Raw genomic sequence first — 24,216 nt, forward strand, 5'->3', positions numbered from 1 at the left:
GACAAATAGAGCATGTTCAAAACACTATAAAGCATATTTATCCTTGTTCCACCTCAAAACTTAAAAAAACCCAACTGTACTTATATGCATATTAATTCAAATTTTCATGGAGAATTTACTTTACAATCTACAGTCTTGCCTTTTTAAACCCTTAAGTCCCTCAAGGGTAGCAGGCTTACATTTAATACAGTCATTAACAAAAAATTATGCCAATGTATTCTACAGTTCCTACAGCAGCAAGACCAAAGCTCCCTATTCATGAAAAACGACCTTAAACTATGAATGCTCCCATGGCTATTTGGAAGCTTCTATCGAGCCAGGGACAGATTCCACAAAGTTACATACCCACACACATTATCCTACCAGCTCAAGCATTTGACACACAAACTTCAAAATTCTTCTCTTCTTTTTTGTTCTTCATTCATCCCTTTCTGCACACAGCTGACAAAAAGCTCATAACAACCGTCGGGTAACAGCAAAAATATGAACCATATCAACACACAACAGAGAGTATGCCAAAAGAAGCAGCTATACGACAAAGCAACTCAAGGAATGAACTGTACATTGGCTGTTTGGGATAGGGTTTCAGTTTGAGTAAGGGGATGTAGGGGGCACAGGGGTGGATGAGTGTAAACATAAAAGCCCAGAATCTTGCCACTGGGAAGCAAAAGCAATATATTTATAAAATTATAAAGTTGAGCTGTATCATTTGGACAGGTCTCAATCATTTTGCAAACAAAAAAACCACCAAAAAACCCCCAACATGTTTAACATAACAGAAATCGCAACAGAGCAAAATGCATTAAAATCAGACAATAAGAACAATTTAGCGTAAATCTTTGCACAAGCACGTGCCCTTAAACTCCTTGCATATTGGTAATAAGGATTATTAACAAAAGCTCTATCTAATAGGAAGCTGCCAAACGCCCTAAGCAGTCTCAATCCAAAACCAAACAATACAAATCAATCTAATGGACACACACAAACTACCTGAAGACATTGTACAGTAATTGACCTGATGTCATAAAAACCGGACTGATTCTGTTCTTACATCTAATTAAATAGGGAATTAAGATTTAAATTTTCTCAGAAGTCCAGCGCATTGGTATGATATACACAGTTCAAACTACTAAATATCACAAAACTGACAATTGATAAGGAGCAGCAAAGTACAGATGTAGGCATTGTTGTAAACAATGTTCATAGTACACCATTGATGGTTTGTGTTTTCCCAATTTTTTCTCCAGCCAAGTTATATAAAAGACTACTGTCCTGTTTAAAGAGGAAAAAAAGAGAAAAAACATTAGCGTCCTAGGCTGATGAGCAAAACTGGCAGCAGAAGGTTTTCCTCGTGCAACAGCTTCACACACCATTAACATACTCCCACACCACACATAAAACATTTTACAATATAATTTGCACTACTAACTTGCAAAGCATCATCTTCCAAACACCACTACGAGAGAGGACTCAGATGCATACCATACCTCCCACTGTTTGTGCAACATCATGATTAGTGACAGCAGACAAATACAAACAGGCTATAATCAATTGTATGGGCAGCACCACAGTAGTTGCATATTATTTCGATGGTAGATCCCTCTGCGACTAGCCTAATACAAACAACACTTTCAAGTGCCCATAAAGTGATTTATGCTCTTCACATATAAATCTCAGGCCCAAATTACAATCTTCCTTAACCCTATTCGTATGTCGTATTTTACCATTGTATCCATACGACGTGGGGAATCCTGTGCCACCACTTTCCAAAGAGGAAATTTACTAGTTAATCTGATCCGTACGCTTTGCATTTCAGTCTGAAAAAATCATTTTTTGAGAAATACTGAAAGTTTCAAAGAGATCTTTGCACTAGAAGTATTCTAATATGTGAAGAATACAACCCCGGGGGTACAAAATGACCCCAAGGCCTACGGATAGGGTTAAGTCTCTTAAAACACCAAGGATTTACTAAATATATAGAGTCCAAACAAGAAGCAATATATTGATATTGCAGATAGCAAAAGTTCTTCAGAGTCAACAAAATTATATCCAAAAGCATCTGTTTTCCTCAAAAGTTCATTTACAATTCCATTTTGCAGGATTGCTGCCATCCTCCAACTCAAAGATCCAGTGATATTAATGATGTCAGAAAACAGATTTTTTTTTGTCACCACTATTAAAGTAAGCAAAATGCTCTTAACTATGCCTAACACTCTGCAAAGTATGCAGGTAAGTAGCGAGCATACTACAGCCAAGCAACAGGAGACACTGTGCACATACTAGCAAAATTTTCAAGATTTTAAATTATTTTCCGAGCATATCAAGTAACTCTATGTTGAGCTAGAAGTTCATGGAAAACAAACTGCATACAGTAGCTACACCGATCGATACCACTTTTGACTTAACTGTTGGTTTTAGTTCAGAGCAAAACTGACACACCTGGGCACAAGAAAGGCTGTTTCAGGTAAATACCACACAAAAGGAGCAGGAGACACAAAGAATGGCAACTGGTGAAAAAAAGAGTTATAGACAATGTACAGGGATAAACTGATAATAAATAGCTGGACAATTGACAGCAAAATAACACAAAGTATGTTAAGTATGAAGTCATGTTTATCACAAATAAGCAAAGTGGATTCATTTACAAAGCATGAGTAGACTTCTAGTCATTCCAGTTCTGATAATCTGTCAATCCATTTCTTAAATAAACAAACATGCTCATTTCACAATCTAAAACAACCCATCAACATACAAACTTCACTTAGTAATGGCAGGTCTCTCCCTTCCATCTCTTACCTACCCAATAGGCAGGAAAGCAACAGCCTATTGATGAACAGTATGGCAAGCCCCTGAATATCACTGTTTATTCTCGAGAAAAAAATAACCTAGCACAACACTTGACAAAAAAATAGCTGCACTTCCTTTTCCCCCATAAGACAATGGGATTTACAGAACATAGAAGGTCCTAACCTTGGATACAAAATACTACAAGAACAACAAAAAATGAAATATTCAATGAGTGTGATCTTAACCCAGCTCCTTTTTCAGGTAAGAACATCCCCGCACCATTAGCTCCTATTCAGATCAGTTCCAAGATGTATCACAATTAGTCACATAGAATCTTCGATCCAAATTATTGATTTACAGTCGGCTAAAAATGAACTCAGATTACACCTAAGAAAATCAAATGAATGTCAGTGTGATCAAAGGCTCATTACAGCAAGAAACAGTAGAAACACTATTATTCTTTTGCAGAATTACAAAAGAATAAGTTAAAATATTCTGTGCAAGTCTGACTAAAGCTCTTCACTACATTTTCAATATATGGATAAAAATAACGTCTGCAGTTTATCTAAACCCAGAAATTTCACCAGAAATCTACTTCACGAATCATGATAGGAATTCTCTTTTGCAAATGGTTGATATGGCTTACAAATTTGTCTTCTGCGCCATCTTCAAATTATAGCACACGCATGACTAATAATTTCACACTGACACGCATGACTAATAATTTCACACTACTATTCATAGGTCAAGCTTCTGAGAACATGTCCCTCAAAAAGACTGACTAAACAGAAGGGGTGGATATTAGCTCAAAATGACCCCCCCCCCCCCTCTCTCTCTTCCAAAAAATAAAAAATAAAAATATAATCCATGAAAAACAGCCAATATTTCCTCATGTCCCAGTTATGGAGCACGATCATACTATACAGCTGTATTCTATTATTCAAGAAGAACTGAAGGCCACCACCCAGGAACTGAACTTAATTTTCCTAATGTGATAATGATATTGTAGCAAAATACCGGCCATGGCGTGAACCAGCCTCTGGAGGGAAAAAATCACCAGTGTGAAAGAAGACGTGTGATATTGTAACATTTACACACAGAATCAAAAACACATACACATAGATGGTGCAAGTTAGAAAAAAAATAACGTGAACGAAAAGCATGCACATCTGGAGCAAGCATAAGCATGTAGAATAATATTATCATAATCTTCGTCATCATAATCATAATTCATCTCCATATATACTAAATTTCATAATAAACACCCAAAACATTAGATAGAGAAGAACAAAAACTATTTCATGATTTTATAAAACAACAAGATTATCAATAGAGCAAACAGCACAGCCTAGCAGAGGATGATGAATCACATTTAAAGCTTTCTTTCACTCCCGTTGTCCTTCTGTCATTCTCTACATTTCTCTAAATCGTCTTTCTTTCTCTCAAAGCAGGAAGCACAGTCGTCCTCATTCAGCGAGTGAGCAGCAGCAGCTACAATGCTCTGTACACTTGTGAGCCTCACAGCACAGTGAAGTAATGAAACAGCCTAAGATCCCAACAGAGGAGGACGTCTTAGCCCTCTCACTGTATACAACTCTGAAGCTTGTCCACCCAGTCTATGGCTGACTTGGAGTCTGTAGCCATAAAGTTGTACACTCGGCGCATGGCTCGAATCTAGCAATCAGAAAGAAAAATGTCAATACATTTCATACACACAAAGGACGAATACATCATGCCGTAAACACACATTGTGTACAAGTGTTTAATGCCAGAATAAGCACTGACCATGTCAAATACAAAGCACTTAACTCAGTGGACAGTGGAATAAAGAAGACAGAAGGTATGAAGGTAAAAACTGGACCACAGCAAAAATATAATCACACACATATCAGAGCAAACATGATTTTAGAAAGGTTGGATCTCCTGCCAGCGTGTAGTGAGTCTATTTACTAAAAAAAAGCAAGCTTTTCTAGTAATTTAACATACAAAAGCATGAAAATCCAAAGTTTCAAGAATTCACAAAACAAAGCTTTTTTAAAGTATGCAAACGCACAAAATTCCAAAGTTTCAAGAATTCAGAAAAGTGGAAGCAAACCCTCAAGTTAGAACTTTTCAGTTTTAAGGCTACAAAACAATAAATGTTATAACCCATTCATTTCTCACCAGATTTACAGACATAAAATATTGGTAATTCACCTCAATGAAAGAATTTTCATCTGCTCTCTTGGGAGCCCCTGGCATTGACTTGACCAAACTGACAGACTCCACCTCTGCTAAATCTATGTAGCCTCTAGGATGTGGGTCGTCAATGCTTTCGTGATAGCGGAGCTGTGGACAGTACAATGAGGAAACATAGATCTACAGGTTTGAAAACATGATACTTGGGGTGGGGGAGGGATTTTGATTTTTCTCACCCCTTTCATACCTCTAATCCTAAGGCAAGCAGGATCAAATAATTTTTCCCATTGGACACAGACAATAAAAACTCAGAAGCCTTACAAGCACTTTACCTATGTAAAAAAAAAACTTACTGTGTGACGAAAGTCAAAGATGGGACGGGACGTTCAAGAAGGGAAAATAGTCATGTGTATACCATAAGCTGCATTCCCATGTACGACAAGAGAAAGAGAACTCTGTCACTCAATGAACAGGGTTCTTATTCTTAGCTATCAAAGACTATTATATAAGTTGGACTGTCTCTTATGAGTATACAGATCTAAGACTCCATATTTTCATATAAGCAAAAGATTTGAATTTGAATTTATCCTCAGTTAGCCAAAAATAGCCTTAAATAACAGTAAAAAACAGACAATGAACTAATTGCTGTCTTTTCTCGCTGTGGACTTTCTCTATACATACAAAAATGGGGACTCTTGAAAGTGGTGAATTTCCATCCAATAGCAGCAGACAGGAAGAGCCCATAAACAAACCAGTTCTGGAGGAGGGTTATAAGAAAATAAATACAAAACATTTTTAAAAATCACCATATGAACCAAATCCCTTCCTACCTGATGCTTCATGGAGTCCAGAACAAACCAGCGTTGCTTCCACTGTTTGAAGAGGGCACCTTGCTTGAACAAGTGGCCCTCGTGTGTCCTGTGCTCAGGAGAGCTGGACTTGTACTGGCCAAAACCATCAGAAGATGCTGGGAAAGAGGGTGGGGTGTAGGTTCAACGCCCTTCTTAAACACTACAAGTATAAGGTTATTTAAGAAGCAGATAAATGGTGGTGGTGTGACGGACACATCTTTTGTCTTTGCACGCAGATATGTGGGTTCAAATCCCATACTGAGAAATCTTTTTCATTAAGTATGTTTGTCTGTCAGCTGGGACACTGTTGAGACTGCCCTTCTTGTGCTGGCATTAAACAATAGCATGAAAAAGTCTTGATAATGATTCATTATAAAGATGGAAGTCAACAAGGCTCTGGCCTGGTCCAGTGGCCCTGGCATCAGAATTGCATTTTTAAAAAGTCAAATCATGGTTTTCATTCCTTGGGGCTTTATGCGAGATGCTGCATCTTTTAGACTAAGTATTTTATATTATTTTCCTTTATCCAATTAACTCCAAAGGTCACTTGGCAAAGAGCAGAGACAGATGAAATGTGAGCGAAAGAATTGAGTGCTAAACAGGACTATGTTGTATGTCCCTCAGGTAACAGAGATTGTAACAGGAGTGTTCATGAGAACCACAAACAATTCAAAGTCATGTAAGCCACCTGCTTTAACTACATCAAAAACTGATGACTTACTGGCAGCACTTGCATTGACGGAAGCCGCCCCATTGCTCTGAAGGTTCTGTGTGGCCACCCCCGACTCTCCGACGGCCCTCAGCTTCTGGCAGTTTTTGGGCACGTACTGTTGGCACTTGTCATGACAGTTGTAGCCGCAGTCCACACAACGCATTCCTGCAAAGGCACATGTGCAATTTGCTACAATACAGTTGTGATTAGGGGATTAGCCATACAGAATAATAAATGAAATTCTAACAGATGATTCAATAATGCTCCTATAGAGAGGGGAATCACTGAGCTAGAAAAAAAAACATGACCTAAAAATAACAGATGGCATCAAAATATCTTTACATCATTTGAATAGTTAAAGAAATAAAAATCCCCAAAAGCACACAAATATGTCAAAACGGTTAAACATTTCTATTCTGAACCCCCCTAGTATCTTTAAGATATGAAACCGCACTTTAAGTCTTAGTAGCACCTGATGATAAAGACAATCTTGAAACAGTTATTCTTTCATCAAGTACACTTGATTCACTGGTGAATATCTTTGCCAACAAAAATGGATAAACATTCACCATTATAAAGCATAAAACTTCCAAAGATGTCAAAATAACCATATCACCAATCCACAATTGCCCGGTATAAGCCTAATCTTTTAAGTGCGACAAAACACACAGAAAGCCCTTCATTATAAGGTGAGACAAAACACACAGAGAGCCCCTCATTATAAGGTGAGACAAAACACACAGAGAGCCCCTCATTATAAGGTGAGACAAAACACAAAGAAAGCCCCTTTCCAGCGACCGACCTGTCTTTGAGAGACCCCACAACATCTGAGAGCAGTGGTCGCAGAAGGTGGAGGTCGTATACGTGTGTTTCTCAAAGCGATGAGGCTGGGAGAATATTCGGGCTGCCTCGCCAAGCATCTTGCCACGCACAAGGATCTCCAGGGTGGAGCGTTTGTGGAACGAGCGGCCATGTGAGCGTACCAGCTGGGTGTTCAGTGACACCTGGGTAGAAAACGGGGGGAAGGGCTGAGGACGATTACATAAGTAACTAGGGTATGGGGAGCAAATATGTTCATGCATTTATTCAAGATTCTACAACAGATTATGCATTCATTAGTCTTTATGTAAAATTAATTTGTGGTAAATCATTTTATTTTTCAATTGATGTGCATCAAAGAAAACAAGCAAATATCTTAAAAAGGTAAATCTGAGCTTCATTAAGTTCCCCAGCAGTATTTTGTTAGCAGCAACTTCATGATATGTACACCAACTTTTTCTTTTTTTATAACAACATAAAATACGCACAATGAAAAGTGAATACCTTTCTTTCTATAACCGTATTAACATTATTGCTATGCTGTAGGACTTATAGGCAGAAAAAAATCTTAGTCTTTAGTTTTAGTAGAAGTTTTACGGCGCTCACAACTGCATAAGGTCATATGAGCGCCAGAAGATTAGAGGTGTTACAAGAGAGTAACATACATAAAAAAGAAGGAGGGGACATAAGGACGATAGATGTTCGATGGGGAAAGAAGGAGCAAACCACACCAGAGCAACTGCCAACCGCCCATGTGGAACATTTAAGGTGGAAAAAATCTCATCAGGCCCTTTAACTACAGCAAGCACAGTTGTTTTTCTAAAGCAAAAGAGTGCATTCTAAAATACAATTCCAGTCACCTGTCTATGAAACTGCTCTCTCCCTGGACATTCAAGTCTGTCCCAGACAGCTCTCCAGGGTGATGGCTTTATTCCCATGTCACACTCGATTCGATGGAGCTCCTGTTGAACAAAACAAAATCATTCCAGTCTGACATCTGAGACAGACATGGAAAAGTGCACAGCTCCAAAATACCCACATTGAGCATAAAGAATTGTTTCCCCACCTAGAAAAATTAGCAGATAAAAACAGAAAAAAATACTATCAAATGATCAAATAGTCATTTTAAAAAATTGTATGGCTCGAGAAACTCTTTGTTCTAGCTTCTTTCTTCAATATTATTCTGAAAAAAATTCAACACCAGCATGATAATATGCCTTTAAACACGACTCCTGAAAACCCCCCACCGGATTACTATTTAAATAATCACTATTGAAGAATCAAATAATAACAACAAGCAGAAACAAGCAAAGAAATCTGGAGGAGGCAACAACATGTCAACAAAGACGGCAAACTATAACCTGGGCTACAATCTGTACTTCAGAGTTGAAGTTTTTTTAACACTTGAGTGCCATTTCAGTTTTTGGTCTAACCTTGCTTAGCGGACAGCATACTATTTATAATGTACTTCCCATTATGCGTTATGTATTGGCAAATTGTACGAACATCCAGGCTGCAGAAACATGTACCCTTGTGACGACTTCCATGAAATTTTCAAAGTTTTAGTAAGAGTTTTACGACACTTGAAACAAAATTATGTCATAGAAGTGCCCAAGATTAGATGTGTTACAAGGGAGCAATAAACACAAAAAGAAAGAGGAGAGATCGGGATAATAGACGATTGACATGAAAAAAGGAGCAGACCATACTAGAGCACCCATCAACCACCCTCTCTACGAAATTAAAAAGGGTATCATGAAAAGCGATGACTTTCTAAAATCTCATTCTTATATACACATCTCACTTCTTCAAAAGAATGGACAAAATTCAGAAAACAAAGAATCCATCGCAATACCTCTATCTTTGACCAGAAACAATTGGGCTGCACACGCTCAATGTTGTGGTAGCAGGCATTGAGAGTCTGCCTGCGTGTGACACCCATGGCCTCTGCCTCGAGCTCCTCCCTCAGGCCGTCCGTCTCCTCAATATCGATGTCATACGGTGTGCCTCGGCTCAGGTCCTCCGTCACATAGAAGTCCCAGATCTTCAGGTTAGACACGTTGGAGTAAGGTCTCAGTATCTAGAAAAGATGAACAAAACTTATTAAAGCAGAGGAATGGACAAAGAGAAGTACTGAACCGCTCTTGCACTTACTGCAACTAGCACTTTTGGGTCCGCATTAGCAAAAAAAAAAGTCATATGGGGGCATCAACACAAGATATAAAGTGGAGACTATAGTAGGCTGAGACAAAACAGTGCACGGTTAATACGAAGATGGTTATCCTGTGTTTTTTGTCTAAATAAAGGGACTGAGACGATACCATGAACATGTTGGACAGGTGACGGACAATTGTGACATTATTGTGAAGTTGTGGGAGCTTTGCTTAGAGCGTACAAAAACACAAAACATTAATCTAAAGCTATTTTATGCAGTGACATGTTCGGACATGGTCAGAAGGAATTCCTATCCCTCCTAATGAAGTGACTGAATTCCATTACAACTTTCAAGACATCTTTCAACAGTGAAAAAATAAAATAAAAACAACAATGAAAGCACATGAAATGGATTAGCTATTGCTACCCTTAGTATTTCATTTCACAGACACATCATATCGGAGACGGTTCTTAACTTCAGAGGTTCTGCCTCATAAATAAACTTATAGTGTAGCAGGGGGAGTTAAACCTATATAAATTTGCAGTTTTCATACTTCATTCCAGCCCTATACAGCTCTGCTGGTATTGTGTGGCTCATAAAGCTGGACAACGCATGCTTGACTTACAGTCGCTTTGGGAGTTTTCATAGTTTTCTATCCACGGTCTCAATAATAATGGAGATGGACATAAAATAGGAGACCCTGCCTAAAAAATAACAATGCAATACTGAAAAAGGCATTCAACCCACAATATAGTCAAACCTGTCCAAGACAACACCCATGGTGAAAGAGACAGTAATTTAAAAAGTGGTCCTTTTGGACAATCTCATAATATAGAAGAAAAAAAACGCAAGAGGGGATTGGCAGTGGGAAGAGGATGATTGAACAGGTGATTCTCTTGGGCGTCTGTTCATAAGAGCAGGTTTTACTGTTCATGTAGTATTCCAGCCTTATGAAAAAGCCATAACAGAATATACGACTTCATAACAAAAGATCTTACAGGCTCTTGTTCTTCCACAGCGTAGGCCACATTGAAGAAAGCTGGGGACAACTTGCTCTGTTTGTCTATGTGAGCCCACAGCGACGCTCCACAAGGGACATGCCTGTGGTCTGACATCCCTTGCCTGGGAGAACAGAAAAAAAAGAGCAAATGTTGCACTCGAGTTGTAGCTTACAATGACATGTGCATTACCTCGCAAATCTTGTCGAAATATAGATGTTTAAGTAGGTGGTCAGAGAAGTGTGCCTTAGATTGCAGATGACCATGAACATATGCAATATCCGGCGAATCTTGCCAAGTTATAAACATTAAGGTGGGTGGTCAATGGAGTGTGTCTTACTTAGAACAAGACATGATGACCTTTGCTCAAAGAGAGGGCACAGCACGGAGACAACCAGGAAAGGTGTGTGTTTGAAAAAATTGTCCATATTTGCATGTTGTGTACTTCATGACATTGATGTAACTTCTGAATGATCTTAAGCATTTACTGAATTAGCAATAGTAACTCAAATTTCCTGAGGAGGATAAAAATAATATTTTCTTGTATTCCACTTTCAATCATTAAAAAACAAATGGACTGAAAAAAGTAGAAGCAATTACGTACCACAGCACAAAATAACAACTCATGAAAGAATGAAAAGCCAACTTTATTTATCCCCCAGTGTAACCAAAGCATGCATAAAAGGAGGATAGATTCAGTTTAACTTAACTGAGGAGGGTAGGTGTTACCCTTTAAAGAGGAATCTTTTAGCCCTAACAGAATATTCATTCTAATTTAACAACTTCACATCAAACCCTTGCAGAGTTTCTATGAATATTCTAAAACGGAAATGGAAGCATTGAGTAAACAAATAGACAAGGAACTAGAAAAGTCCTAACACAGCTTCCATGCCTCTACAGGTCTATCACATTGGCAGAGTCCTGGAGAATGTTTATAAAGTCCTCCTGAAGGTGAAGCCACCAGCCCTAGGTTTTCAGGTAAATTGTAAGTACACTGCTGACCGAGCATAGACTTGAATTATATTTTCCCTGACCAGGTACTGTCATGGCCACCATTCTTTGCTCTTTATGAAAAAATTAATGTGCAGGTACGTACAATGGGCACAAAAATGAAGGGCAAAATACCAGCCTCCCCATTGTAAAGTGGGTGTGTAACCTTTCCCTCCTTGCCCTTCATTTAGTTCCAAATAGAGTCAAATGGTGCGCTCCACGGTGAATCAAAATCACATCAGAGAGCATAGTTTTGATATTATGATAAAAGTCTACGATCAAACGGAATCAACGAAAAGCAAAAAAAATCCGGAAGTCCTCACAAATGATTACCTGTGATCAGTGAGTCCAGGTAGGTGCAGCTTGGCATGGTGGTCAGTACTGTCCTCGCTGCGTGAGTCTGAGCCGAGTGACGGGCGACGTTCCTCCAGTAGCCATCCCGCCTCCACGCGCTCTAGTTCAGAGTCCAGCATGAACGTACGGAAACGGTTGCTTGAGCAGTGGTAGGCCAAGTAGCACAGGAAGTACTGGCTGAACTCAAAGGACAGCGGGAACTGATTGTGGATCTAGAGGAAATAAAAGAAATCCAACCTGATGCTAAAACGACTTGTTTGAGCTGAATCCCATTGAACCCTTTATTCCCTTAGGTGCTGTCCTGATACATGCCATGGATTTCTAGAAACGAGGAGGAAAAAATCCAAAATACCATACACTAGTTTTAAAAATTAATTAAAAATTGTTTTTCAACTAAATGATATAGAAAAAGCACAACTGTTTTAGGAAAAGAATACTGATTTTAACAAGCCTGTTTCCGCAGCAGTACAGTATGGGCAAGTCATATATACTCTCATACACATTTTAAAGCCCAATAAAAAAAAATCTATGTCACCAATTACTTAAAAATTTACACTCTGACTACGTGATATACCTGTCGATGGAGAATTTTTTAAGATTTATGAACGCGTGAGTGGTTTTGTTACTGCGTGCGAGTTACATGTTTTGAGTTTTTTGAGAATCACTGAAGATACGGCAAAGATTTGTTTAAAAAAGAAGTACACATCAAAGCTTTGTCATTTTTATAACAATTCGCCAGTGATAAAAACTTGCGTTGTCAAGATGCCACGCCTCAGAAAATATGTGCGAAATCAGCTTGTTGGAATGATCCGTACAGAAAATATGTGTGAAATCAGCTTGTTGGAATGATCCGTAGGGGGTGTTTCAGTATCCACTGCTGCCACAGTATCCACTGCTGCGAGACATCTTAATGTAACAAGAAAAACCGTGTAGGCAACAATAGATTGTGAAAGAACAACAGGATCACAAAAGGATCGACCCCGTCAACTTGGGAGAAGAAAAACTACTCCAAAATGGGATCTTTTTACATGCCTATCGCATCTACAGAATCGTTGCAAAACGGCAAGACAAATCAGAGATGAGTGGAACAGCATGCGACCTGTCAACCCAATAGTAAAAGGAACTGTATTGAGACGGTCGAAAGAATTTGGAAAAGCCCAGTTCCCCGCACCAGATTGATGCCCTACAACATCAGAAACAGGCTTGATGTGGCAAGAATACGATTCATGTTGTTCTCGCCAGGTATGGAATAACCACATGTTCTCAGACAAATCCAGGTTTCTTTTGGAATGTTAAGATAGAAGAAAGTGCGTATTCAGAAGAGTAAATGAAAGGTTCGCTCCTCAATGCCAAAGTCAGGCCAGAGCTTTTGGTGGTGGAAGTGTGATGGTGTGGGGAGGAATTACAGAAGCTGTCAAGGCCCCACTTGTGACTGTTCGTGGCAATTTGACAGCACAACGATACATTGACGAGATTCTTCAGCCACACGTCGTTGCAGCCATTCAAAACCAAAGACTAACCTTTATGAATGACAATGCCCTAACGTATGTAAAGCTCATCTAACCACCCAGTTCCAACATGAAAACAACATCCCAGTTCTTCAACCGTGGCCTGTCTACTCATTAGATTGAGCAACTATGGGACATGCTCGATAGCGGCATTTGTAGGAGACAACACCAGCCTCAGACACTTCCTCAACTTGAGAGAGCATTACATGAAGAGTGGAATAATCATTCCTCAACAGGCAGTGCAGCGATCATCATATGCGCTACCGATCGTGTTACTTTTGTAGACCACCCCCAAACTCTTGTAAGTCGGGAATAAACCTGTTATGGTAACTCTTTGTATTGCTGTTATCTGAGTCGTTTTAAAAATTGATTGAATTAGTATTCCTGAAATTTTTAAGAATATCGGCTTACTGTGAAACGAGCTATTTTCATTTTAACACAGAGTATACTTTAAAAAGTGACAAGAGTATATTTCTCCCTTTACAGTTGTGACTATCTGTCGGCCCTCACCGCCAATCAATTTCATCAAATTATAAATTTTCTTTCAAAAAAAATAAAATAAGTTAAACATTATGCTAAACACAAATGTACTAGAAGGCACAGCATTTATTTCAGGAGAAAAAGCCAAGAAAAGGGAAGAACTGATTCACTAAAATAAATACCATAAACTTAAATTTTCACTTGGATGTTCATTAAAATTTGTACCCTTCCATCATGACAGGGTGAGCAGTTGCAGGTGTTTTTACTTTGTCTCAAACAATGGTCAAGACCAAGATGGGTGTGCATGCGGGTGTGTGTGTGTGTGTGTGGGGGGGGGGGGGGTGGTGGTTGTTGTTTATAGATAAGAACATGACTGGACACGAAATTGTAAACTCATAACATCATATAAACCCCAAATCCATACCTGGTGGACAATGTCTAGGAACTGCAAGAAGATGGGAGCAAAGCCACTAGTCTGCGTGGCTGCCGTCTGATTGTTGCGGTGGCTGAACCGGTGACCAAAGCCCAGCCACTCTTTCTCAATGAGGGTCTTGAAACCTTCCATTGTGCGGTAATAAGGATCCATCATGACTTGAGCCACCGACATCACCTAGGAATCACAAACAAACGTTCAGATGTAAGCTTGTTCGTTGGTTTGAATAAGGAGAAGCACATTGAAACAATAACAGTCATTTAGTGCTGGGAAAAAGAAAGACAAACTAATAGAAACAGCAGAGGGAAAGTCAAGAAGTTTTAAGCTTGAATGGATAGACTTGGATGCTCTCCAGTCCTGGGACAGGCAGAGGTAAGCAATATAAGACAGTGGAAAAAACGTAGCTGAAGTATTCTTAGTTTTAGTAGTTCAGTTTAGTAGAGTTTTTACGGCGCTCGCAACTACATAAGGTCCTATGATTACCAAGGGGTGGATGTCAACAGAGAAGTCTTTACAGGGAATCAGGCCTACTCTGCTCACCTCTCTAGCTTCAATAGCACAAAGTCTGCTTCGACTATCAAGGCACCCTGGAAATAGCGGGTCACAAGAGTGTGACAAACAAACAAAAGAAGTAGAGGAAAAATGACGATAGTAAGGATTAGGAAAAAACAAGAAGCAGTTCCCTGTTTTAAAGTTCAGGCACAGTTATGAGCATGACATTGTTGAATCAGCCCATTTACAATCCTACTGTGCATATGAACATGTTAGTGTCCCCACTTTGGGAATGACCTAAAGACAATTCAGTCAGTAGCACCACCCCAGGGGGTTCTGAAGTACAGAACTGACAAGTTGGGGAATATAATTTTTTTTTTAAATAGTAGAAGGCTTTACAGCCCTCGCAACTGCATAAGGTCATATGAGCGCCAAGGGGTGGGTGTCAACAGAGAAGTCTTTACAGGGAATCAGACTTATTCTGCTCACCTCTCTAGCTTCACCAGCAAAAGGTCAGCTTCGACTATCAAGGCACACAGGAAAAAGCATGTCACAAGAGAGTGACAAACATACAAAAGAAGTAGAGGAAAATTACAATAGTAACGATTAAGAAAGAAAAAGCAGCAGTTCCCTGTTGTAGATCAGGCACAGTTAAAAGCGTGACATGAATCAGCCCATTTACAATTCTACTGTGCTTGAACGAGAAATGCCCCCCCATTGGGAATGGCCTAAAGACACTACAGTCAGTGGCACTGCCCCCGGGGGTCAGGGAATATAAAAATAAAGAGGTCAGTGGTTAAATCAAAGAAATACTTTTGAAGGCCAAAAGAGAAAAGAACAATTGTTGTTTTAAAAAAATCAAATCTTAACACATTCTATATCTAGGAAACAACACAAAATACTAAAAGTCATAAAACAAAAACTTCAGAGTCACAAATTCAAAGAGTCAGCAGTCAGTACCTGAGTGGTGATGTCCCACCCGTCCTCTAGACAGACCATGACAGACGAGCCCTGTAGGTCCAGCAGGTCCACGATGGCTCCTGCCAGCTGCAGAACACTCTGGAGCTGAAACAACAAAATGGTGTACACGAGTTACACATCATGGGGAGGGGGGAGGGGTGTATTGTCTTTTGAATGAACTATGGAAGCTGTAAACGCTGAATCACTTGAGAAAATCACGAAAGAGGGTGAGAGTCATTCTCTTTCTCTCTCTCTCTATGTGCGAGTGTGTTTATGTGTGTGTGTGTGTGTGTGTGTGCGCGTGTGTGTGTGTGTGTGTGTGTGTGTTAAAGAAGGGTGACACCTGAAATGTAAAACTATATATCTTATGCTAACGCTTTAAATATATTCAATTTGTGATTTTGTCAAAGAACTGGAGAGCCTCCAAGTCTACCAATTCAAGCGTAAAATTTAAAACAAACTTCTTCAGTTTGACTGTGTCTAGTGAGTACGACATAGGTAGGTAAGTTAGTATCTTAGGAGGGGGTATTGAGTCATCTACAATTATAATTTTTTTGCGTAGGCCAACATATCTCAACATATGCAATTTTTGAGTACATATGTGTACATATTCAATTTTGTTTTGACACATCTACCGACCTGCAGCAGCCACTCTGAGTCCTCCACAGCCTTGTGGAAGCTGTGCTCCGGGTGGCTGGGTGGGCTGCTGGGTACACAGGCTCGCATCAGTTTCTTGAAGCTGGCTTTGACCTGGCGCACCTCGTAGAAGTCCACGGGGATGAAGTCACATTTGGGGAACGACTCCATCTTGATGCCCTGAGGAGGAGGACGCCAAACAAACACAAGGGTGAAGATGGTTATGTTGGTGACAGTGGTACTAGTAGTGAGGCAACAGCATCAGCAACAACAACAGTAGTAGCGGTAGTTGTGATAGTGGTAAATGTAGAGGCAGAAGTAGAACAAGTTGCTGGGCTAAAGGTAGTGGTAACCTTAATGCAAGACGTAGTAGCTGTAGTAGTAGAAGTAGCAGTAATAAATGCAGTAATAGAAGCAGGAAAGGTAGAAACAGCAGAGAAGGAGTAGCAGAAGCAGTGGTAGAGCAAAATAGCAGAAACAGGAGAAGTAGAAGCAGGACTAGCAGAGGCAGTAACAGCAGCAACAAACTACTGAGATTGAGCTTAAGTAAAGAGAAGCAAATTAATATAATAACAGTCAAATAGTGAAAGGAATACTCAAGACAGAAAGAAATAACAGAGGGAAAGACAGGACATAGGACCTACCGGTGGTGCCCTCCAACCACCCATGAAATAACTGAAGTAGAAGCAGAAATAGCAGAGACAGTAACAGAAGCAGCAGTAGCAAAGACAGTAGCAGTAGTAGAAGCAGGACTACCAGAAACAGGAAAAGTAGAAGAAGGTACAGTAGTGACATTATCAGTAGCAACAGTAATAGTAGCACAAGCAGAAGCAGGGGCAGCACCAGTAGCTGCTGTGCGATCATTCACAAAAATAGTTGTACTGTTTCATTAAGCTGGCTTAGCTACTTAGAGCTGAATGTGTTATGACTCATATCTAAACATTTCAAGGTCTTGAATTGGTTTGGTTTTTATGACATCATTCGAGATGGACGGTCTTTTATTACCACATAACTAGAGGATGGAACACAACAAATTTTCACTTGAACAGCTTTTTATATCATCATTAATGGGGGTGACAAAGTGGGGCATAAATCTGAAATCATGCAACCAAATGCGTTGCTTATCGCTCTCAGCTGTTTTCGAGATATTGTGCAAAACCTAGATTTTTTCAGAAGCCATATGTTCATGACTCCAAAGCAGCTAGACAGATACTGTTTCCACCTACTAGTAGGGTTCAAACATTTTATTTTTTTTTGAATACCCTTATTTGTCATCTTGCTACAGACATAATAAAATACAGTCAAGCCTGCTCTTCTGGCCATCTGTCCAAGACAAACACTTGTGCAAACGGCCACTTCCCTTCTTGTATTTTTTTCTACACCATTATGACACTGCCCAAGACATCCACCTGTCTAAAACAGCCACATTTTTTCCAGACAATGGCTGTCGTCTTGGACAATTTCAGCTGTTATATCCAATATCTGACCTTCATCTGCGCTTTCTCCCCCAGCACATACAAGGCCACGTGATGCAGGCTCTTGATGCTGTTGTCCACCAAGTTGCCGTGGCTGGGATCTCTCGAGGTGCGAGACCTGATGTTGAGGTTGGGTGATCGCTCTCTCATGCTGCCTACTCTCCCCACAGCTGGGAACACAGACACATCTCAGTAAGAGATTACATCAATACAGGAGAATTATGGAAAGCTGAATCATGGAAAGCTGAAGCACTATTTTTTGTTAAACCCGCAAAAACATCATTGCAAACAAGTGCCTGCTCAGAGTACTAGTTTTGTCAGAGCAAGAAAATTAACAAAACATGGACTACAAAGGAAAAAACGGAGATGTAGAGATAGGTCTGGGTTACTGTATAAGTGGAAATTCTACATTAAGTTAATAAAAGATAGCAATAGCTCTATAATCTCTCCTTTTAAGCCAATCTACTATGGCTTTTTACCATTTAAAAGCAAAACAAAAGTGCGGCAAAAAAACTAAATCTCAATAGAGGAAACAATACATTCCATCTTAAATGAAGACATAGATCTACTCTTCATCAGAGTCATTGTTAAGAACAGAACTAAATATCTCCAAAAGCTAGAGGCTGGGCACTTTCTAAAACGTTTGCTGCAATCTGCACCTGCCTCACTTTAAGCACTGAAGTAACTGCAGAGGTCAGTGTTTTGTTAGACACAAAGTGGCACCTTTCTACGCAAACAACATTCTTTTAAATACAAAGCCCAAAATAGCTATGATGACAACTACAGAACTTATGTTAGTGCTTCACAAATAACATTAAAATAATGTTAATTTAATTCCTTGAATAATTTCATTATAGACAATGAACAACATCCAACTCATAGCAGTCGACAACAGACACTTTCGCAACTAAATTATGCATTACGAGTTCTGAATCCTAGACTACAGGAGACATACTGTTAGATTACTATACAATATATAGTAGTAATCACAACATGCTTCATCTTTTTTATTTCATCAAAACAGGGAATTCGATGAATTGAGCAGTACTTTGTGAACAGAGAGCATGAATTCTGCCCTTTTCAGCCCAGAACAACAACAATGTAGAAAAATGAAAGGAGAGCTGCACACATTAGCATTGCTAAACAACCCACAAATCCTAAAGGTGAGTTTTTTTCCAACTTCTGGCTATGCGATAATGACACTGAAGAAATGTAGTTGAGTATGTATGAATACATTTCCGAACCCTCAGCCAACATATCTAAACAAAGACAACTGGACCAAAGACAATGTCAGGACTGAACAAAGAGGTTACATCTACATCCCCCCCCCTCCCTTTCTAGTCAGGTGATATATGAATGGCAACCAATCAATGGATGGGGGGAGGGGGGAAAGATGCTTTGCGTGGTTGGTACTGGGTTATTCATATTCACAGGCCTGCTTAGATTAACCAAATTAAGTCACTCAACTCAGCAGCAGCCACCAAAGTGAATGGAAATATCTGATAACAATTAACAAAGTTGACAAACTCCACAAGATCTGATTTCTAAGTTTGGAGTACTTGACGTCCTCTACAAACATTAGATAACAGAACATCTTTCAAAAAAGGAAACAAAAGTCCAATTCCATAAAAGAATTAATTCTCAACCATTATCAAGTCAGCAACATACATACGCCACTATAAGATAGCAACTGGGAAAACCAGAAAGAGCTGTACCAAGAAAAAAGAAAACCAGACCAACAGAACAGCAAAAGGGACAAAAATGATTGTCATACGAGACTGGGAGGAGAAAAAAGACAAGCATTAAAAACCCCCACCCAAAACCAGAAACACACAGAAATAAAAAGAACAAACCAAGGAACCATCCGTATCATGTAACAGTCTGCTTTGCATTTTTAAGTATTTAAAAAAAGTAATATTTTTACACATAAACTGTTCCGAAGACATTCTTTTAGAGATAGCAGCTGACTATATAAAAAGTATATTTCCAATAACATTAACTTACTAAACAATGAAACCGTAGCCTGACAACATAATCTGTTCTTATCAAAACTCCACTCCCAAGAGCATGCACCAAACATACTCCATGTATATATACATATACCACAGTGTACACTGATTCAGCTTTAGAATATTTTAAGAGGTGCAGACAAAGGCCAGACAAGATGACATTCAGTGCATTCAAACAAACAGAAAGACTGACAGTTACACAGCATTATACAGGAGGTCACAAAGCAGCACAACATACAGAGCATTTGCTACCACGATACAACCTCAAACAAGCAGATTACAAATGGTTTGAATACTGATGAGCTATTATTGTCCAGGCAGAGAAGCTTTTAAACATAAAAGTTAAACAATTCCAAATTACTTTCACAAATCTTAAAAAGAACCAAGTTTAAACAATATAAAATTGATCTTAAAAAACAAACAAACATTAATTGAGCAACAACAAAAAAAGTGTAAAGAAGCTTGCACGCAAAATCTCAAGAGGATAGCAATAATATCTGTACTGCACACAGGAAACAAATCTTATCATGCAAATGATACATAATTTGAGAAAGCTTTATGAAGAGAAGCAGCCGGCTGATGTCCCGCAGAACACTGATATACAATTAAGCAAATACACCAAGAAAAGGAACCAAGTCCTCTTTCCCTCCATCCCAAAGCTGTAGAGAGGTAGATGATGGCAACTAGTGCTCTAGGAGGACAATTGTCACACATCAGTACTTCATGCAGTCAGTTGTTGTTTTGTAAAAGATGCAGTGCGTTGCTGTCCTGGGTGTAGACATTTAAAGAGAAACACTTTCTTTTGCTGTTGGTGTCTCAAAGGACTTCATAAGCCCACTGAACAAAGAAAAAAGCACTATCGGACTCCTTAACAAAATTCTCTTTCGTATCTTTGCCCAGGACCACAACAAGAACTCATGATAATATACCAAAACAGCACAGTCTTAACTAATCACAAAGGGAGAAAGGAAAATTACATGGCCCTGGTCTGCTGACACGTCGAGGCAGAGTCAAAACTGAAATCAGTACAAGGAGTCATGACACGTAAAGCCAACACAGAAAAAAAAAGGAATAAAACGAAGGGCTCCACTACAAAATGCATTGCATTATGTGACCGACCCTGCAAACTTAAACGGTTATGGTCGATGTTTTTTCCTGCCACGGAAGCAACAGTTTATTAGCCATCAAATTGTTTGTTTGTTTGAGTAAGGAAATGCACATTGACACAATAATGGTTATTTAGTGATGGGAAAAAGTAAGACAGACAGAAACAACAGAGAGAAAGTAAAGAAGTACGACCTACCAGGGGTGCCCTGGTTGTCACAATCTTTTCTCCACAGAACTCTACATAGGCCATGAGTTTTAGTTTGAGTAAAGAGAAGCACATTGACACACTAATAGTCATTTAGTGCAGGGGAAAAGTAAACAGACAGACATGAGCAATGAGCAACAGAAGAGAAAAAAAAAAAGAAGTATGACCTCCCAGTGGCATCCCTTTAGACCTTGATACACAAACTACAAAAAAAAGCGTAAGTGATAAAAACTGGTATGACAACAACAAAAAAAGCTGGCCATGAGACTTTTTGTGACCTGTTCATTACATATTTTGTCATGGAGCTCTTCACACATTGTCACATAAATCCATCTTAGAAACACAACCCATATCTTGTCTCATTTTGCACTCACAATGTCATTCGCATAAAGTCTTCTGGACATGTGAGGAAGATGCCTGTTTCAATAACGCTATCAAGGAATTAGTCTGACTATGCAGTATTAAGCAAAAGCAAAATCTTCTGAACATAAAGTAACACTACGAGATCCCCATGTCCTGATTCTAGAAAGAATTTTGATCACCCCACACCTGTGAACCTACCTATATCACAGAAGTAAATAAAATAGCAAAGAGAAGACAAAACACACAGATACGAAAAAATGTTGACATTTTCTATTTGTATAGAAAAATGGAAAAAAATGTGACACTAAAAAGCCTAGTATCTACAAAAGCGTTTAAGTTAAATCCATGAGAAAAGTTATTGAAAGTAAAACATTAAGAATCTTAAATAAGATACCATAAATCATATCACGGTTAACTGAGTAAAGAATGTTTGCTCTACAAACGTATCAGGTACAAAGAAAAAAAGTTTCAAAAGACAAACAAAGAGAATAGAGGATATTTTATAGATGAGATGGGAAAACGAAAACAGAAAATTTGACACACACTGAGCTGGACATATCAGGGATCACAAACCAAAGCAAGGGTGTGGAACATTGCACCATTGCAAGAAGCTTTTCCTTTAAGCGACTAGCTCCACAATGCAAAATATAAGAAAAAGAGGGGAAACACTGACATCTAAATTGCCATTGTGAGAACCACCAGAAAAAAAACCCATATAAAAAAAAAGGACAGTTGTAAAACGAAAGAAATATGCTAGTGCAAAGATAAAGACAGCCTAGCTAAAAAGAAAAGGACATCTTTGAAATAAAAAGGGAAGGAAAAAAAAAGAAAAGAAATACGCAAAAGGCAATCAAAGCCACCTCAGGATGACAAAAGATAAATGTAGCTACCCATTGCTCCCTGTTTTCAATCCCATATAAGTTAAAAATGCAAATGTTGCATTAGATTGTCTTACCATTTGAAGCTGATTTCACCAGAATTCCTACCATCTACCCACACACCACCTGACAGGCTCCCATTTCTCCTTGTTCTCAAACAAATTATACATGTTCTGCTATATTATTAACACTGAAATCATATTTATTGGATCAAAGAAAAAAGCTGCACGAGGGAACCTCACCACAGCAAGAAACTGAGCCATTTTATGCACAATAAAGGTAGAAAAGCGGGGATTGGAACTTCACACAAAACAAAATGGTAACAGGGATCTGAGAAACTGAGTGTGAAGTACCAGATAAGCAAAAACCAGGCAAATTTACGCAGGGTAAGTAAAGTAAACAGGGGAAATGCAGGGGAAAAAACACACAAAAATTGTGACTGCCCTAAAAACATAAAAAAACAAACAAGAACAAAGAAAAAAGAAATGTTCTAAAAAATTATCCCCCCCCCCCCCCCGAAACAGCAAAGAAAAAAGCAAACAAGTGAGAGATTGACGAGCATAAAAAAATAGGTGGCTGAATATCACATTGAAAACAGATAGAAGAATGAATCAGTAAAATAAGAATAACAAGTATTTGAAAATTTGCAAAAAAACCCCCACAAATATTAGCCACAGCTCCACGGATACTTACATGCAGTCTTGGCCTTGGTGGCACTAGCAGGACCTGGTGGTGCGCTCACTCTCTTATCCAGTGCCTCTCCTCTCCCACCACCAACAGCACCAGCTCCACTGCCTCCTCCCACCACGCCACCACCACCACTGACAACACCACCGGCGCCACTGCCACCACTAGAGGCTGTGTGCCGCAGGGGCTCAGGAGTGGTGGGCATGATGTTGAGGGACTCCCCGCCCACCCCGATCATCATGAGGGAGTCGAGCGAGGTGAGAGAGTCGCTGGCCGAGTTGACCAGCGCATTGTTGCTGCTGCGGTGGCTGCTGGGCGTGGCCGCCACCAGCAGCATGAAGTACTTCTCCTGCTCGATGCTCGACGATGCTTCGCCACTCGATGTGCCTGGACAGTGGGAGATGGGGGAGGCAAAAGACACTCAAACATTACAAGACTGTAAAGGCCTGCAAGTAGGGCAGCAGGGGAGAAAAAGACACTACAGTAAGATTTCAAGTGCACTTGTGACACAATTAGGTCACATAGAGCCACAGGTTTGAGTGTTACAAGAGAGTAACATACAAAGAAAAAATGGAGGAGAGACAAAGAAAATAGATGTTTGATAGGAAAGAAGGGGCAAACCACACCAAGGTGTCAACCACCCACATTACTAGACTGTAAAGGCCTGTGGGTGGGAGGGCAGGGGAGCAAACTATATTCAAACATTACCAGCCTGCACATAGGAAGGACAATCCACCATACAAGTCACATAGATACCAACAGGTGTGTTGGGAGAAGAGGAGTGAATGTCAAGGTGTACACAAATTTATATAGCAGTTTGAAAATTTGGAGTCTCTATGGAGTCAGCAACCTTAACAATAACATTATACCAGGCAAGAGATTGAGAGAATCAGAGCATCATTTTAAAAAAGTACAAGTTGCAGACCAGACCAGAACACCCTATACCCAAGCAATTTGAAAGCAAGGAAGGATAGCGCCAAAAAAGTCTAACATAAGGCTTTACTTATAATAACTTTGAGGAAAAAGAAGACATGAAAAAGAAGACGAGAATGGAGGACACCTCACCATGGAAAACACCTGAAAATTTGGGAAGGGAAGAGAACCAACAAAACTTTAAAAAACTTATCATTCTACGCAAA

The 24,216-nt window shown here is 39.4% G+C and overlaps 1 protein-coding gene across 4 annotated transcripts in view; it reads right to left on the reverse strand.

The window, feature by feature from the left end:
- Positions 1–2,288: 2,288 nt before the first annotated feature.
- The window catches only part of LOC101856614 (myotubularin-related protein 13), a gene marked incomplete at its 5' end in the record, with an annotated part of 32,493 nt that continues 10,565 nt past the window's right edge, over positions 2,289–24,216 (reverse strand). For 2 of the 4 annotated variants that reach the window (XM_013089345.2, XM_035972968.1), the window contains 15 exon segments: positions 2,289–4,461; positions 4,984–5,115; positions 5,796–5,932; positions 6,538–6,693; positions 7,331–7,556; positions 8,208–8,309; positions 9,203–9,427; positions 10,501–10,624; positions 11,824–12,056; positions 14,257–14,442; positions 15,718–15,822; positions 16,357–16,533; positions 17,841–17,998; positions 20,815–20,853; positions 23,084–23,464. In XM_013089345.2, the coding sequence (XP_012944799.1) occupies positions 4,369–4,461; positions 4,984–5,115; positions 5,796–5,932; positions 6,538–6,693; positions 7,331–7,556; positions 8,208–8,309; positions 9,203–9,427; positions 10,501–10,624; positions 11,824–12,056; positions 14,257–14,442; positions 15,718–15,822; positions 16,357–16,533; positions 17,841–17,998; positions 20,815–20,853; positions 23,084–23,464 (2,474 nt within the window). 4 annotated transcript variants of the gene reach the window in all.

This window comes from Aplysia californica, unplaced genomic scaffold, assembly GCF_000002075.1.
Source record: "Aplysia californica isolate F4 #8 unplaced genomic scaffold, AplCal3.0 scaffold00933, whole genome shotgun sequence".
NCBI classification, from domain to species: Eukaryota; Metazoa; Mollusca; class Gastropoda; order Aplysiida; family Aplysiidae; genus Aplysia; species Aplysia californica.